At 33.9% G+C, this 18229-nt stretch overlaps 2 protein-coding genes across 2 annotated transcripts; one reads left to right on the forward strand and one right to left on the reverse strand.

Annotated features, from left to right (window-relative positions):
• The first annotated feature begins 1937 nt into the window (after positions 1-1937).
• LOC139866008 (V-type proton ATPase subunit a3-like) lies at positions 1938-6696 on the forward strand. The gene is made up of 18 exons (XM_071854136.1): positions 1938-2051; positions 2680-2724; positions 2794-2913; positions 2998-3105; positions 3182-3289; positions 3409-3579; positions 3680-3817; positions 4038-4145; positions 4262-4369; positions 4460-4608; positions 4713-4866; positions 4985-5145; positions 5297-5503; positions 5588-5771; positions 5865-5948; positions 6069-6265; positions 6347-6406; positions 6492-6696. Exons 1-18 carry the CDS (start codon positions 1938-1940, stop codon positions 6694-6696), a joined length of 2421 nt encoding a protein of 806 aa, XP_071710237.1.
• A 235-nt stretch (positions 6697-6931) lies between these two features.
• On the reverse strand, positions 6932-8739 carry LOC139867593 (cysteine proteinase 15A-like). Its single transcript, XM_071855961.1, has 4 exons — positions 8256-8739; positions 7911-8030; positions 7551-7794; positions 6932-7448 (listed from the first exon to the last, which is right to left on the reverse strand). Exons 1-4 carry the CDS (start codon positions 8718-8720, stop codon positions 7177-7179), a joined length of 1101 nt encoding a protein of 366 aa, XP_071712062.1. The 5' UTR covers positions 8721-8739; the 3' UTR covers positions 6932-7176.
• Positions 8740-18229: the final 9490 nt, after the last annotated feature.

Consider the following 18229-nt stretch of genomic DNA (forward strand, 5'->3'; position numbering starts at 1 on the left):
AAACAGTATGGACCGTAGGTTGTACACAGATTTTTTAGATAACATGATTTTACCTTTCTCGAATTCAAAAAGATTACTTAGAGGTGCTCACAACCTAAGGTTCATACTATTTAATTGTAAAATTTTGTATAAATTTATAATTGTTCGTGCGGGTTCACTGACTTTGAAAGTATTATTTATAGCTTTTAATATGGTTAATTCTGAGTGGGATTGATAAGTAAGGTTATTAGTGTTGGCCAGTGACGAATCTAGAAATCGTAATCACGAATATTACTGGTTAAAAGTTTAAAAAAATTACACTATTCGATGGTGTCACTGAAAAAAATTTACACTATCCAGTGGCAGTGGTGGAACTAGGATTTTTTTTATCGGGGGTAAAAAAAAAAAAAAAAAATTAAAACCGTAGCAATTTTTTTGGACAAAATATAAGGGGTTTTGGGGGGAAAAAATTGAGTTTTTAGCCAAATTATGAAGGTTTTTTGCCAAAAGTTTAAGGTTTTTTGGACAAAATTTGAAGGTTTTGGAGCAAAAGTTGAAGAATTTTGGGCAAAATTTTAAGGTTTTGAAGCAAAATATGTAGGTTTTGGAGCAAAAAAGAAATCCACTGGAGGCAAAGTCGAAAAACCCAAAATTTTTACACTGAAAAAAAGCCCCCTGCCCCCAAGTAGTTACGCCACTGTCGAGTGGTATCACTAATTAAATGTTTATTTTTTTTTCTTCACTAGATTGTGTAATTCACTGGTAGCCCGTGCTAACATTCTTCAACTAATACATCCACCCCTGGGGTTGCATGAAGGAAGGAAGTCGGTTTTAGTTCAAGGTGTGGGTGAGGTGGAGGCTTCTAGAGGCTTTGATCTCAATGTCGAGGGTGATCTCCTTGGGATTTTTCAAAGGCAAAAGTGCATCCTCTTCGAGCAAATATTCTAGGTTTTTTCAACGAGGTTACGAAGGATTATAAAAATTGTTGGGTAGAGAGGAAGGTTTTAAATTCGAGTTTGCCTCTTAAACCAAAATCAAAAGCTAAGAAGGTTGACCTTACGAAAATCCGTGGTGAGAAGAATTGAGAAACTTTCAACGTCGGCGACATGTGAGGAGATTCGGTTTGGTAGTTTGTTTTTGTTGTTTATTTATTATCTTGTCTTTTAGGTTGATTTGGTGTTTGTTTGTTGGATCGGCTCGGGTTTGTTCCCTTTGTTTGGTAGGTTTTTAGTTTCGTCGTTTGTTTTGGTTAGCTCGTTTTATTTGGTTTCTATTGTTTGTTATTAGCTGTTCGACGTCGTTTTTCTTGTTTCTTATTTAGGTCTTTTAAGTTTTTGATGAAGTGTCCTTCGTTTTATATAATTTGTAGTTTTTCGCAAAAGAGAAAAAAAAATCATCCATGCAATAAACTTTTTAAAATGTACATTAACTAAGGGCAACACTTTACCTACTGGTGGGAATACACATTTCATATACAATCTTTGTTGTTAATTATTCTAAAATTATAAAATTGATCACTTTTATTAGAAATGAATCATTCAAATGAAGGCTCGGTAATACGGAGTAATAATAAACTCATGCATATTTTTCGTATGTTGATACTAAAACGCTGTCGTTGCATCATACTATCAAATTTACGCCATCCCATAATTCCGATCAACGAAGGCTCGGTATAATCGTAAGTAAGACCAGCCAATTTAATTAACTAATTAACATCAAATCAAATCAATCAAATATTATATATATAATTAAAATCACAACCGAAAATCAACGAACCTTACCGTTGCCGGAATCTTTCAAACTACCGGTAATTCGGTGCCCTTGAAATGAAACATAGCATGATCTTCATTTAATCATCTTAATTAGTTACGTGCGTACATTGCTCGAATTACAATTCGATTGAGTTGAGAGTGACGTATAATTAGGTCAGAATGACGGAAGGAGAAGGTCTTCCGGCGATGGATCTGATGCGCTCAGAACCAATGCAATTAGCACGTGTCATAATTCCGATGGAATCTGCTCATCGAGTCATTTCATATCTCGGTGAACTCGGCTTTTTTCAGTTTAAAGATGTATGACATATATACTTCAAAATCTGATTATATACGTAATTAATTTAATATACATATTAATATTAATTAATGTATATCCATTAATTATTGTGATTCGTTTAGTCTGAGCTGATTGATGCTAGCTTGTTACAGGAAGATGCATGATGTATTTTTCTATATAAAATATGTATTAATTTAATAAATTTATTAATTATTATAGTAAATATTATATAATAGTAATATAATAATAATACTATATAATATTATACAAATACACTATACGCTATGGGAGGTGACACACCACTTTTCCACTTTTTGATCCACATACATTTTTGTCTCATAAATTTACAGTTATACTCTTAGGAAGTTGAATTTATATTATTTTTCTAAATATATAATTAAAGGTATAATAGCAAATTAGGTGTAGATGGATTAAAAATTGGTGTGTGACGTTGTTATTAGCTGCACAGATATTAGGTGTTATTAGAAACAAATTAAGTTTTCCTAATATAGTTGCACTTTGATCATTCTATAGTAGTATATATAATAATATTTACAGAATCGGTAAAGCGTTTTAGCCTTGGTTGCGTGTTGTTAGCAGCACCTAACGTTTTTTCGGTGTGTAATTTTAATTTATTTCTTGATTTAGCTTAATGCAGAAAAGAGTCCGTTCCAGAGAACGTATGCTACTCAGGTATGTTTATTGTTTTTGCAAAAATCTCATGTTATGCTTAGTCTGATATATTCGATAATCGATTTGTAGGTCAAAAGGTGTGGAGAGATGGCACGTAAGCTACGCTTTTTCAGGGATCAAATGTGTAAAGCCGGCCTTACATCCTCATGGTCAACATATAGCTCAGTCATCACTCTAGATGAACTGGAGGTAATGAACAGACTAATTAAAATCTTGCAGTAACTAAATATATGATGTTATAACTAATTTGTATCTTTTGGGGCCCGCTATTAGGTGAAACTTGGAGACCTTGAAGCCGAACTGATAGAAATGAATGGAAACTCTGAAAAGCTACAACGTGCTTATAATGAACTTCTAGAATATAAGCTTGTCTTGAAAAAGGTAAAAGCTTTTCGATTTCTAACAAATATGTTTAGTGGCCATTGCGTATATTATAAACTGGTAAAATGCTTTTTAGGCTGGAGAGGTTTTTAATTCTGCTCAAAAGAGTGCTACAGCTCAGCAGAGAGAACAAGAACATAGGCGTGTTGAAAGATCAATTGACAGTCCTCTGTTATTAGAACAAGTACTCGTGTTTTATTTTCTGCTATGTGTTTCATGATTGTATGTTACTTTAAGTAACTGTTAATGTATTTAATTTGTGATAACGTATCAGGCTTTTTTTGGTTTATGGTTTTGAAGGAGATGACAAACGATTTGTCTAAGCAAATTAAACTGGGATATGTAAGTGGTCTTGTCCCAAGAGATAAATCGATAGCTTTTGAAAGGATCTTGTTTCGTGCGACAAGGGGTAACGTGTTCTTAAAGCAAGATTCCATTCAAGAACCTGTCATTGATCCTGTCTCAGGACAAAAGGTTACATTCAAATTTTTATACCGCATTTCGAAAGTTTTTGAACTTGATATGAGTGGTCCTTTTTGTGAATCTTAAATCTTTATGCTATATGACTTTGCAGGTGGAGAAAAATGTTTTCATTGTATTCCATTCTGGAGAAAGGGCGAAAAGTAAGGTTTTGAAAATCTGTGATGCGTTTGGAGCAAACCGTTATCCATTTTCTGATGACGTAAGACAACAAGATCAGCTGATCACAGAGGTGTGTTGCAATAAACTTCTAATAGTTTAGTGTATTATTCAATCCAAAATATTTATTACTATAGTCATCATATGTAGTGATTTATGTCTTTTTTTGGTGCATACAATTAGCTTCAGTTATATGTGTTTCTATATCTATAATTGGTGGAAAACAAATAAGAATATATGATTAACCTGTGCATAATTCTGATTATATTTGTATGAATGATCATCACTTATAGGTGACTGGAAAACTTTCAGAACTTAAAACCACCATTGATGTTGGACAGCATCACTGGAGCAGTGTGGTACAGGCTATTAGTCATCAGTTTGAACATTGGAACAATCTGGTAGATTTCACTAATCAAAATCATAAATTACATTCTTATTATTATTATTCCACATTATTCAGTGTTGTTCAATCATTAATCTTTCTTCTAAACTTGTATTTTTTAACTAATGAAAGGTCAAGAAAGAGAAATCCATTTATCACACTTTGAATATGTTAAGCTTTGATGTGACAAAAAAGTGCCTTGTGGCCGAAGGCTGGTGTCCTGTTTTTGCTACTAGTCAGGTAAATTATATCGTCTATCTTAAGAAGTTATTAGAATTCTTGGTTGATATATAATTAAAACTTAGTATTTTTTAAACCTGCGTTATACAGATTCAGAACACATTGATGCAAGCAACCATTGACAGCAACTCACAAGTAGGGGCCATATTTGAGATTCTGCATACTAAGGAATCACCGCCAACTTATTTCCGCACAAACAAATTTACTTCTGCTTTTCAAGAGATTGTAAATGCTTATGGGTAAGCAAGCATCTGAGTCATACATTATCTGTTTATCGCTGTTCTTACAACTTATGTCAATAAAGTTATGATTTTTTTATCTCAATTAATGATCATCTTATCAGAGTTGCAAAGTATCAAGAAGCAAACCCGGGTGTATACACAGTCGTTACTTTTCCATTCCTGTTTGCTGTCATGTTTGGAGATTGGGGTCATGGTATATGTTTGTTTCTTGCAACACTTATTCTTATTCTGAGAGAAAGGACATACTCTAGGCAGGTAAAAACTTTTTGTTTCACTAGTTATATCTTCAATATATGATCATTGAGCTTTTTTTTTCCACTTATATGGTGCTTTGGTTCTTGGTGTATTGACAAATTTCTGTTGCGGCTTACAGAAACTAGGAGATATCATGGAAATGGCATTTGGCGGTCGTTATGTTATCATAATGATGTCAATTTTCTCGATATACACTGGATTTATATACAATGAGTTCTTTTCTGTCCCATTTGAATTATTTGGTCCCTCCGCCTATGCCTGTCGTGATCCCTCCTGCAGGTAAACCCTTGATACACCAATCTTTTAATTACAGGTGGCAAAAACAAAAAAGTAATGCGTTTTGCCCGCCCCGCCCATTTTGCCACCTCAAATCTGTACAAATCATCTTCTACTGATGCCTACCATCTTGAAACCCAAACCTTAACTGCAGAGATGCGACTACTATTGGGTTGATCAAGGTACGAGACACTTACCCATTCGGTGTGGATCCTGTATGGCATGGGACCCGCAGTGAATTACCATTTCTCAATTCACTGAAGATGAAAATGTCAATCTTACTGGGAGTAGCTCAGATGAATCTTGGAATCATCATGAGCTATTTCAACGCAAAGTTCTTTCAAAATGACATCGACATATGGTAAATTTGTTTTAAATTTCATTCTACTTTTTCGATAGACTGTTTTAGTCTATATAACAACCGTTTAATTTTGCGTTACTTTAGGTATCAGTTCGTACCCCAGATGATATTTCTCAACAGCTTGTTTGGCTACCTTTCGCTACTTATCATAGTTAAATGGTGCACTGGTTCTCAAGCTGATCTATACCATATAATGATATACATGTTCCTGAGTCCCATGGAAGATTTAGCCGATAATCAGCTATTTATCGGCCAGAAATATCTCCAGGTCCCATTATAAATTACTACGTACATCCTAAGTAGTTGGCTATTTTGGAAACCGAAATTTAACATTTCCAATTAACTATTTCTCTCGTATCAGTTGCTGCTTCTATTGCTAGCACTTGTTGCTGTACCATGGATGCTGATTCCCAAGCCGCTTCTTTTAAAGAAACAACATGAAGAAGTATGCACAAAGCTTTCTTTAATATTGTTTATATTTTAATTAATTATTGTTTCAACGGCTATATTTTAATCAAAATTAAAATAATTATAATTAGTGTAATAATATTACCTTGTTTATCAGAGACACCGGGGTGAGGCCTATGAGCCACTTGGCAGTGTTGATTACCATCTTGAACCCGAGGTTAACGAGAGGTCCCACGGTGGACATGAGGAATTTCAGTTTGGTGAGATTCTGGTACATCAACTAATACATACTATCGAGTTTGTTCTGGGTTCGGTATCCAACACAGCTTCCTACCTTCGTTTGTGGGCCCTAAGGTAAATCGACAATTGTATCTAAGTTCTCAACACATCATCATTTACAATGGAATCATACTCTTAATTTGATTTTGTTTTCAGTCTTGCACATTCAGAGCTTTCTAGTGTGTTTTATGAAAAGGTTCTAATTCTTGCTTGGGGGTAAGTTATCATACCACACTCACTTCATCATTTTTAATCAATTTGGACTGAAGTTATTGGCTAAGTTAATACTTTGTGACTGCAGATACAACAGTGTGGTGATACTAATAATTGGTATCATCGTATTTATTTTCGCAACGGTTGGTGTGTTGTTAGTAATGGAAACCTTGAGTGCGTTCCTGCACGCTCTCAGACTTCACTGGGTTGAATTCCAAAATAAGTTTTACGCCGGAGATGGCTACAATTTCCGCCCATTTTCATTTGATTTAATTGGTGAGGATGAAGATTGATAAAGGGCTTTTGAAGCTTTCGTTGCTTACTTGTTTGATGCGTCCATTTGCAGCTAAGTATGCAATGAGATGAGACCATAAGCATAAGGTGGTTTTGTTCCTCCCTCATTCTTGAAATTATTCATAATCTAGTTTTTTCTTTTGCTTATGTTTTCACATTTTAATCTTGTTATTCTTTACACATTCAAGTCTACCAGTATTGCTATTGCATTGCATAACATTATAAAATATAACATTGAATGGAAACAAACTTGTTCTTGATAAAAAGGCGTTACAACAAATTGTTCGATTCCATGGCGTACTAGATATAAAAATACATAACCTTGGAAACTAGATAAGACCAACATTTAGAGCATGAGCTAACTCGAACCTAGTCATGTTGGTACAACGCGGCTTTAACTAACAGCCAGTCGATAGTTATAGTTTCTGATACATATATACACAAATGGGAGCATCAAGTCCACATTAAATTAAACAACTTCAAGATGTAGTAGAAACCACAGCTGAAACCATGGTGTCCATCCCACAAGCATTGTAACCACTGCAAAGCTTGTAGTACCCTTCCTCACCCCAATCTTCACCCCATGAATTCTTGATAATCCAATATGGTTTGTCCTTAAACCTCAATGGTGCATACCCTGCAGATCCGTACCCAACAAGTAGCACACCATGATCCATTTTCGTTTTCGAACAAATATATGGACACGATACTTGACCAATGTATGTCTGCATCCAAACCGCATTAATCCCAACTGCACCACAACAAAATTAGTCAGTTTATAAACAATAAGACAGGTTATGTATTTATGGTTTAATGATAATGATGATAAGGGATAAGGGATTGATTTAAGTACTAGCAAGAGGGCCGTTTTTGACAAGGTTAGCAGCGATTTGATCTTCGTCTGTTGAAACGACGCTAAAGTTGGCTACAGATGCAGCGATTTTCGACTTGTCGAACTTGCAGGTACCATCTTTTCCTGTGTAAGGGTAATCTGCTTCTTTCTGAACACCACCTGCCTTCAGTATGTATTCGAAAGCGTTGTTCATCAATCCACCATTACAACCTGAGTCACATGAATTATATTCTGCAGGATCACACTGCCCAAAAAAAAAAAATAATAAATAAATAAAATAAAAATAGTATTTAAAATCCATTTTTAACTTCAAAATCCAAAAAAATTAGTACTAATAACGAAAAAAAAATGACAACAAACCTCATGATCACAATCCACAAGCTGTTGTTCACTCAAACTAACCAGCTCCCCTGTTTGAAGAAAGTGAGATCCTTCCAAAGCTCCAGTTGTACTAAACGACCAACATGATCCACATGAACCCTAAAGAATCACATAAAATCAATACTCCCAAAATCACAACCGTAGCAGGTGATACCTTTTTACAGATATATCAAGTTAAGTGAAGCAAAGTATGAACTAAGGAACTGGTTATGCATATTCAAAGGTTAAAGGACTAGATATGTAAATTCAACCTATCACTACTTCACTACTTTAAACAAACATTATCCAACTCAGTATAAAGAAATTAACAGTTTCCGTTAATACCTGATCCTTAACAGGAGTAACGGCGCCTTTTTCGCGCCAATCAAAATCTTCCGGTAAGCCGTTAGTAGGAAGAATCGGAGCTTTATTAGCATCAGCCGGAAGCTTAAGAGCAGGATTCTTCAATCCGAGGTACTTCTTCTTAAACTCCGACGGAGTCAAATCGGAAAACTTCGTAACACCATGCTGAGCCGTCGGATCAAGCAGCTGATGACGTTTAGCACGGCGTAAGTTTGATTTAAACACACTTAAACGGTAATCATGTTCGTCTTGATTAGCATAAGTTCTACCGAACTTAGTTTTAAACAAATTGAAGTGGTGTTCGGCGTTAAGTAGCGGATCTGCTGCAACTTCTTCCTCCGGTACGACTTGACGGATTAACGGATCAGATGTTGACACGTCATCGGCGATTGAGGTGACGGCCGAGATGAGAAGAAGGAGGGAGAAGATGGATAAGAGGTTTCTCATGGTTGATTGATATTTTTGGTGTGAGGATATTGGTGGTTTAATTATAGTGGTTCCGAGAAGATAGTAGGTGAGGTTTAGACCGTTCTGATTGTGACACGTGTCGTTATTTAATTTATGGGAAATACAAATATCTCTGTTTTTGTCAAAGATAGTTGCGTGGGGATTTAGCACAGGCCTTGATTTTTCAGATGGCCCTTAGGAAAATAGGTAGGTTAAACTATGGTCCCTGATGTTTTTAACACCAAGTACTCAACTAGGGAGCAGGGATCCTTCAAAATGAAGAAAACTATTTTTATTATAAAAAAATGAATTAGTGTTATAATAATAATAATAATATAGATATGGATAGTCAATTTTGGTGTATACATATAGTCAATTTTGGTACACAAAGTATGTATTTTTATATTGAGATTTTAGGCTATAAATACTCATGAATGCAAGCATTAAACTTGCACCATTTCTCACACTTACAAAGTGTTTCTTTCTTTCTCTCCATTATCATCTTTGTTCTTACACTTCATTATTAGTATTCTAAATCAAGAATCAAATCACTAAAGGTAGTTATAAGCCTACTGAATTATAACATCAAGAATCAAACCACTAAAGGTAGTTATAAGCCTACTGAATTATAACACGTTATCAGCACGATAATCTTAATACTAAATATGGTTGGCTCTGCCACCAAAATGATATATGGTCGGTTATACCACCAAAATGATATATGGTCGGTTATACCACCAGAATGATATAGGTCGGTTATACCACCTGAAAAAATATATGGTCGACACTGTCGCCAAATTTTCATTTATGTTTACTAATATTTATATTTTTGTTATATAACATTTATTTATGATTGCTTACACATGGTCGACACTGTCACCTACTTATCATTTATGTTATATTAAATTTATGTTTAATGTTTATATACTTATGAATATAAATTGACTCTAATTTATCATGATGTTTGTTTTAATTTTTGATAATAGAAAATGTCGAATCTGGAAAAGCTTAAATTTACTCCTTTAGAATCAACTGGAAACAACTACATGCCATGGGTTATAAAAGTAAAAATGCATCTTAAATCAATGGGCATTCTTGAAACCATAAATGAAAACAACACTTGTTCTGAAAAAGAACAAGCTACGGCATGTTGCTTTATTCATCAACATATTGATGAATGCTTACAAAATAATTATGTGACTGTAGAAGATCCCCATGTTTTATGGGAAGGTCTCAAAAGCAGATTCAATAATCAAAGAGAAATTTTACTTCCAGCTGCAATGGAACAATGGAGAACATTAAGGTTCCAAGACTTTAAGAAAGTAAATGAATACAGCTCAGCTCTGTATAATACATGTTCACAACTTAAATTCTGTGGACATGAAATTAGTGATGCAGACATGATGGAGAAAACTTTCTCCACAATGAATGCTGCAAACATCACAGTGCAAAGAAATTTGAGAATGCTAAAGTTCAAAACATATCCTGAACTTAATTCATATCTCTTAGTTGCAGAGCAAAATAATGAGCTATTAATGAAAAATTAGCAATCCCGTCCTACTGGTACACTTGCAATCCCTGAAGCAAATACTGCAAATAATTATAAACAGGGACAAGGACGCGGGCAAGGTCGTGGTTATAATAACCATCACCATCATCATGCCAAAAGCCATAACTATGGTAGAAACCATCCTTATGGTAATGGTAATGGGCGTGGACGTGGTCGTGGTCGTGGCCGTGGTGGTCAAAGAAATAGTAATCCACGAAAATATAAATATCAACCACAAAACAAGCCCATTAAACAAGATGTTGAAGAAAATTCTTCTAAAAATTCTGAAGAATCTTGCTACAGATGTGGTAGAATGGGCCACTGGGCTAATACTTGCCGAACATCTAAACATCTTGTTAAGATGTATCAGGATTCGCTGAAAGGTAAAGAAAAGGAAGTAAATTTTGTGGATAATATTGATCCAACAGTCACTGAGAAACCATCTGATTTATATGAAGATTTCTTGAATGTTTAAGTTGTGTGTCTTTTGAAAAATAAACGATTTAATATCGTCTGTCTTTGTCATTATGTTTGCTAAATGTTTCAGTACTATCTATTTGCGTTTAAAATATTGTGTAATATTAATGTACTCACTATTTATTTCTTATATATGAAGTTCAATATGAATTTTGCTGGAATACAACATCAATCAAGTGGTGGAGATCTCTGTATAGCAGACAGTGGAACTACACACACTATACTTAAATCCGAGAAATATTTTATTGATCTAAAACCAACGGAAGGAACTATACATACAATATCAGGACCTGCTAACTTGATAAAAGGGATAGGAAAGGCAAATTTCATACTACCAAATGGTACAAAATTTTTAATAAATGATGCCTTATTTTCTCCCAAGTCAAGCAGAAATTTATTGAGTTTCTCCGACATATACCTTAACGGGTATGATTATCAGTCAGTGACAACAGAAAATGAGAAATATTTAAGTATCACTGACAAGAGTCATGTGGTTGAAAAACTGCCAAGACTTAGTTCTGGATTACATTATACACATATAAATGTACCAGAAATACATATGGTAGTTAACGAAAAATATATTGATCCTGGTGTATTCAGTTTATGGCATAACAGATTAGGCCATCCAGGATCAACAATGATGAAAAGGATTATTGAATGTACTCATGGACATCCACTAAAGGATAGAAAAATCCATCATGATACAATGGTTCCATGTACATCTTGCTCTCTTGGAAAATTGATAACTAGACCCTCACCACTTAAGGTTGAGAAAGAATCACCAATGTTTCTTGAAAGAATTCAAGGTGATATATGTGGACCAATTCATCCACCATGTGGACCATTTAGATATTTCATGGTTCTAATAGACGCATCTAGCAGATGGTCTCATGTTTGTCTGTTATCAAGCCGTAATGTGGCATTTGCAAAATTTCTTGCCCAAATTATTAAATTGAGAGCTCATTTTCCTGATTACACCATTAAAAGGGTGAGACTTGATAATGCTGGTGAATTTACATCTCAAGCATTTAATGACTATTGCATGTCTATAGGAATTGTTGTTGAACATTCTGTTGCTCATGTGCATACACAAAATGGTTTAGCCGAGTCATTGATTAAACGTTTACAGTTAATCGCTAGACCATTGATAATGAGAACAAAACTCCCTGTATCTATATGGGGTCATGCAATTTTACATGCTGCTGCATTGATTCGCATCAGACCAAGTGCAAGTCATAAATATTCCCCCCTACAACTTGCTTTTGGTCAAGAGCCAAATATTTCCCATCTTAGAACATTTGGTTGTGCAGTGTATGTTCCAATTGCGACACCACAACGTACAAAAATGGGTCCTCAAAGGAGGTTGGGAATATATGTTGGATATGAAACATCTTCAATATTAAGGTATATTGAACCTATGACAGGTGACGTTTTTACAGCACGTTTTGCTGATTGTCATTTTAATGAAACATTGTTCCCTAGATTAGGGGGAGAAATGAAAAATAAAGAAAATGATGTTTCATGGTGTGAACCTCAATTAAAGTATCTTGATCCTCGCACAAAAGAATGCGAGACAGAAGTTCAAAAGATAATGCATATACAAGAACTTGCAAATCAATTGCCTGATGCATTTACAGATACAAAAACGGTGACAAAATCATATATACCAGCAGTAAATACTCCAGCTCGAATTGAAATTCCAAAAGCTGGCAATAACGTCACTCATGAATCTTTGCCACGTCAGAAACGTGGAAGACCAATCGGTTCAAAGGATAAAAATCCTCGAAAAAGAAAATCAGCTGATAATGAAGTAAAAGAAAGTGTTCAAGAAGAACCACAAATCAGTACTCCTACTGCAGAGGAGATTGATGATGCCAATACAGAAATTGCAATCAATTATGCATATTCAAAAATATTATGGAACCGAAATGAAATGAAAAATCTTGATGAGAAATTTTCATTTAATGTTGCATATGACATCATGAATAATGATGATGATCCAGAACCAACATCTATGGTTGAATGTCAAAATAGACATGATTGGGCTCAATGGAAAGAAGCAATACGAGCTGAATTAGAATCACTCAATAAAAGAAAAGTTTTCGGATCCATCATTCTCACTCCTAAAGATGTGAAACCTGTAGGATACAGATGGATTTTTGTCCGAAAAAGAAATGAGAAAAATGAAGTTACAAGGTATAAAGCTAGACTTGTAGCTCAAGGTTTTTCTCAAAGACCGGGAATTGATTATGAAGAAACTTATTCTCCTGTTATGGATGCAATTACTTTTAGGTACTTAATCAGTCTGGCAGTTTCTAAAAATTTAGAAATGCATCTCATGGATGTTGTGACTGCTTATCTATATGGATCACTTGATAGTGATATATATATGAAGATACCTGAAGGATTTAAGGTACCAGAAGCATCAAATGCAAAACCCAAAGAAATGTATTCGATTAAATTACAAAGATCTTTATATGGGTTAAAACAATCGGGACGTATGTGGTATAACCGATTAAGTGATTACTTGATAAGCAAAGGGTATACAAATAATCTTACTTGCCCTTGTGTTTTCATTAAGAAAACAACATCCGGATATGTGATCATAGCTGTTTATGTTGATGATCTTAACATCATAGGTACAAATAAAGAGATCCATGAAGCCATTCAACTTCTAAAGAAAGAATTTGAAATGAAAGATCTCGGAAAAACCAAGTATTGCCTTGGTTTACAAATTGAGCATATGCCTAATGGTTTACTTGTACATCAAACAACATATACTGAAAAGATTTTGAAACGTTTCAATATGGACAAGGCAAAACCATTAAGTACTCCTATGGTTGTTAGATCACTCAATGTTGAAGCTGATCCATTTCGTCCATGTGAAGATCAAGAAGACATTCTTGGACCAGAAGTACCATATCTTAGTGCAATTGGAGCTCTTATGTATCTTACAAATTGTACAAGACCTGACATTTCTTTTGCAGTTAATTTGTTGGCAAGGTTCAGCTCTGCTCCTACCAAAAGACACTGGAATGGGATCAAACACATATTTCGATACCTTCGAGGAACTACTGATTTAGGATTATTTTATTCTAACGAATCAAAACAAGATTTGGTTGGTTATGCAGATGCAGGTTATTTATCTGATCCACATAAAGCTAAATCTCAAACTGGATATGTATTCCTAAATGGAGGTACTGCAATATCATGGCGTTCTCAAAAACAAACACTTGTTGCTACATCGTCAAATCATGCCGAAGTGATTGCATTACATGAAGCTACTCGAGAATGTTTTTGGTTGAGATCAATGACACAACTCATTACTGATTCTTGTGGACTAGAACGCGATAAAAGTCCAACAACTATCTATGAAGATAATGCAGCTTGCATAGCACAGATGAAAGAAGGGTATATCAAAAGTGACCGAACAAAACACATACCACCTAGATTCTTCTCATACACTCAAAATCTCATTAAGGACAACCAGATTGAAATGAGATATGTGCAATCTAGCAAAAACTCTGCTGATCTTTTCACGAAAGCACTTCCAACTGCTATTTTCAGAACACACGTTCATAACATTGGCATGAGACATGTTCAAAAGATGTAACAGCTGAAGCGATGTCTACTTGAGGGGGAGTCAACTCCATGCTGCACTCTTTTTCCCTTAGCTAAAGTTTTTTCCCACTGGGTTTTCTTTAGCAAGGTTTTTAACGAGGCAGTAATTTATAGTTGATCTTCAACAAAATAAAATTGCTATCCAAGGGGGAGTGTTATAATAATAATAATAATATAGATATGGATAGTCAATTTTGGTGTATACATATAGTCAATTTTGGTACACAAAGTATGTATTTTTATATTGAGATTTTAGGCTATAAATACTCATGAATGCAAGCATTAAACTTGCACCATTTCTCACACTTACAAAGTGTTTCTTTCTTTCTCTCCATTATCATCTTTGTTCTTACACTTCATTATTAGTATTCTAAATCAAGAATCAAATCACTAAAGGTAGTTATAAGCCTACTGAATTATAACATCAAGAATCAAACCACTAAAGGTAGTTATAAGCCTACTGAATTATAACAATTAGTTAATAGTTATAACTTGAACTAAATTGTTATGTTGTCCTAAAGTTATGATACAACTTTTGTAAATTACAAATCATTAACCTAGCTTAAATATATTTAGATAGAAAATACAAGTGTTAAATGTGTCTCTCATTTATTAAAAGATCTCTAAACATGCGTCTATTTTCTACGTATAGCAATTGAACACATGATTACTAGATACTCCTCAAATGTGTAGTTGGAATGCCTTGATGTGACTTCGAGATCGGAATGCGTGAATTCTGAGATGCCTTGAATACAACTGATGGACTAATTGTTTTAAGATGTCACTGTGATGTGGTCTTATTTATAGTTCGATATGACATGTTTGCATATGCCATACCTAACTAGGGTAGTGATGACATGCTCGGTTGCCCTTGTATTTTTGCTACTGAAAGGACCCGTTCATATTGATTATAAACGATTCACAATAGTTGATTTCTGATGTTCGCAGAGGTGTATACGAAATAGTTATATTTTTATTACGAAATACTATTAAATACGATACAATTTTACAAAAGTTATTTATTTATTTATATAGTGGATATACCTAAACCTTGCTACAACACTTATAGGCAGTGTACCTAATCGTACAGTAGTGTAGTTTTTAGTAAGTCCGGTTCGTCCACAGGGAACTAGCCAAGTTTAACGCTATATTTTTAAAACTATATTTGTATATAAATATATATAAATGTATATAAGTAGTATTATTATTATTATAAAAAGGGGGTTTTACCGTTTAATAACTGGTTTGTCGATTTTATGTCTTAAGTCGCAGTTAAAACATAATGTAAAATATTAAAAATAAATATAACTTAATTTAAAGCGTAAAGTAAATGACGATAATTAAAGTGCGATAAATTAAAGTACGATAAATAAAATGACAGTAAATAAAATTGCGATAATTAAAAAGTACGATAATTAAAATTGCGATAAATAAAATGACAGTAAATAAAAGTGCGATGAAATATGAAATAAAGGAATTATGCTTATTTAAACTTCCGTAATCATGATGTTTGACGTGTTGATTTTAGTTTATTACCATGGGTTAATTATCATTTTTCCTGGATTATTCAATATGTTCATCTGGTTTTTGTCCATAACAGTCCATCAGTCATAAATATAAAGTGCGAGTGTCCTCGTCAAATTATACTTATACCCGAAGTCAAATATTCAAACTAATTGGGGCTTAAACTGTAATAAGGTTTTAATACTTTATTATCAATTACACCAAGTGTCCTTGCATGTAATCCACTCCTGTTTTAATGAGTCCATTAACTATTAATCCATTACCGTGTCCGGTTAAATGAACGATTATTAGTACTTATAAATATCCCGCCCATCGTGTCCGATCGAGTGTATGTGGTTATTTATAATTACGTCCAATTGTAAATCTTTATATTAAATTAACGAATTATCATTCAATTAAACAAATATAAAGCCCATTAATAGCCCATAGTCTAATTTCCACAAGTGTCGGTCTTTTGTCCAAACCCCAATTATGGTACAAAGCCCAATAACCCCATTTTTAATATTTAGCCCAACATCACGATTACTTCGATTTAAATAAGCATAATAAAAACTTAGCTACGAGACATTAATTTAAAAAGGTTGAACATAACTTACAATAATTAATAATAGTGTAGCGTTACACGGACAGAATTTTGACTTACACACTTACAACATTCGCTAACATAACCTTATTATTATTAATCTTAAAATTATAATTATAATTAATATATATATATATATATATATATATATATATATATATATATATATATATATATATATATATATATATATATATATATATATATATTTGTGAGAGAGAGATTGAATAATGATGGATATTTTCGTGCAGAATTCGTCGCCTTTTATAGATGTGGCCAGCATTTCAGGGCCATGCGATCGCATGGGCTTCCTTTGCATTTGCCATGCGATCGCATGGAGTCTAGGGACAGCTCACATAACTTTTATTTTCTTGTTTGCCGACGGTTTTAATATATAATATAATATAATATATATATATATATATATATATATATATATATATATATATATATATATATATATATATATATATATATATATATAATTTTAAGAATTAATTATATATTATATTATATTCATGTGCATAGTTGACTTGTAATTTTCGCTCCGTTGCGTCGCGCGTTAAGAGTTGGCTCTGGTCCCGGATTTTCAAACGTCCTTGCGTACATTTTAATATTTTGAACCACTTTGATTGTACTTTGTACTTTTTAGCTTTTTGGTCGTTTGCGTCTTCAAATCGTCGAATCTGTCTTTTGTCTTCACCTTTTATTATTTAAACGAATATCACTTGTAAATAGAACAATTTCAACTAAAAGCTTGTCTTTCTTGAGGGATAATGCTATGAAATATATGTTCGTTTTTAGCATTATCAAATATTCTCACACTTGAGCGTTGCTTGTCCTCAAGCAATATAGTCTTGAAATAAAAATACTAGAATCACTTCTTTATTCTTCACACTTTGTACATCAGTGATTTCGATTTGGCGGTATGAACAATGATAGTAACGTTGTGGTTTACAGTCCCACATGACTATGAAAATTTAGATCCTTTAAGGAAATTGGATCTTTATGAAAACATTTGATCTTTTGAAAATTCAATTTAGCTTTTACCCTAGATAAGTTTTCCGGAATAACCCTTTGCCGGTGTTTGCAAAATATTTTTGTGAGTTTTGTGGGTTTGTGAGTTTCAGATTTGAAAATTTTAGCTCAAAATTTATGGTTTTGTGTCACCCACTTGCTAACCTTGTATTGGGAAAGCAACACGTCCAGTTTACTTGCTCCGTATATTACCTTTCGGTAAACTACCGTCCTGTTGTAAAGGAAAGCGTTGAACAAGCAACTGTTGAGGCAATGTCCCGTGACATGCTGATAATTCTGGTCTATATCGTGTCGGATGCAATTACTATCCTTTGTAGGAGCAATAGTAAAGATCACCCTATAGTTTTTCGGTCTGGCACAAGGTCCTGTCTTCGACCATGCTATGCAACCACCGTTCTTACGGTTGACACCCGATTTGATTCAGGAGACCTAATGAATTCCAGGTGAATTTATAGGATTTTACGTTCAATGGTAATGAACGCATTGAAAATAGGGTTTTCAGAAAATAAATCGGTTTTTAATTTTGATCAAAATATTTTCTCGTTCAAGCTCGAGTTTAGATATCATCGAATTCCATGAGTTTGAATTCTCAATCTTTAAGGTCAATCTCAAGGATTGAGTAATATCAGTCTTAAAAGCTGATTTTTGATCTTTAAGGAGATTATCCTTTCTGGGGGATCTGATTCATTAGTCTTATAAGCTAATTTGCACGGTGCC

This window comes from Rutidosis leptorrhynchoides, chromosome 9 (assembly GCF_046630445.1).
Source record: "Rutidosis leptorrhynchoides isolate AG116_Rl617_1_P2 chromosome 9, CSIRO_AGI_Rlap_v1, whole genome shotgun sequence".
Classification (NCBI taxonomy): domain Eukaryota; kingdom Viridiplantae; phylum Streptophyta; class Magnoliopsida; order Asterales; family Asteraceae; genus Rutidosis; species Rutidosis leptorrhynchoides.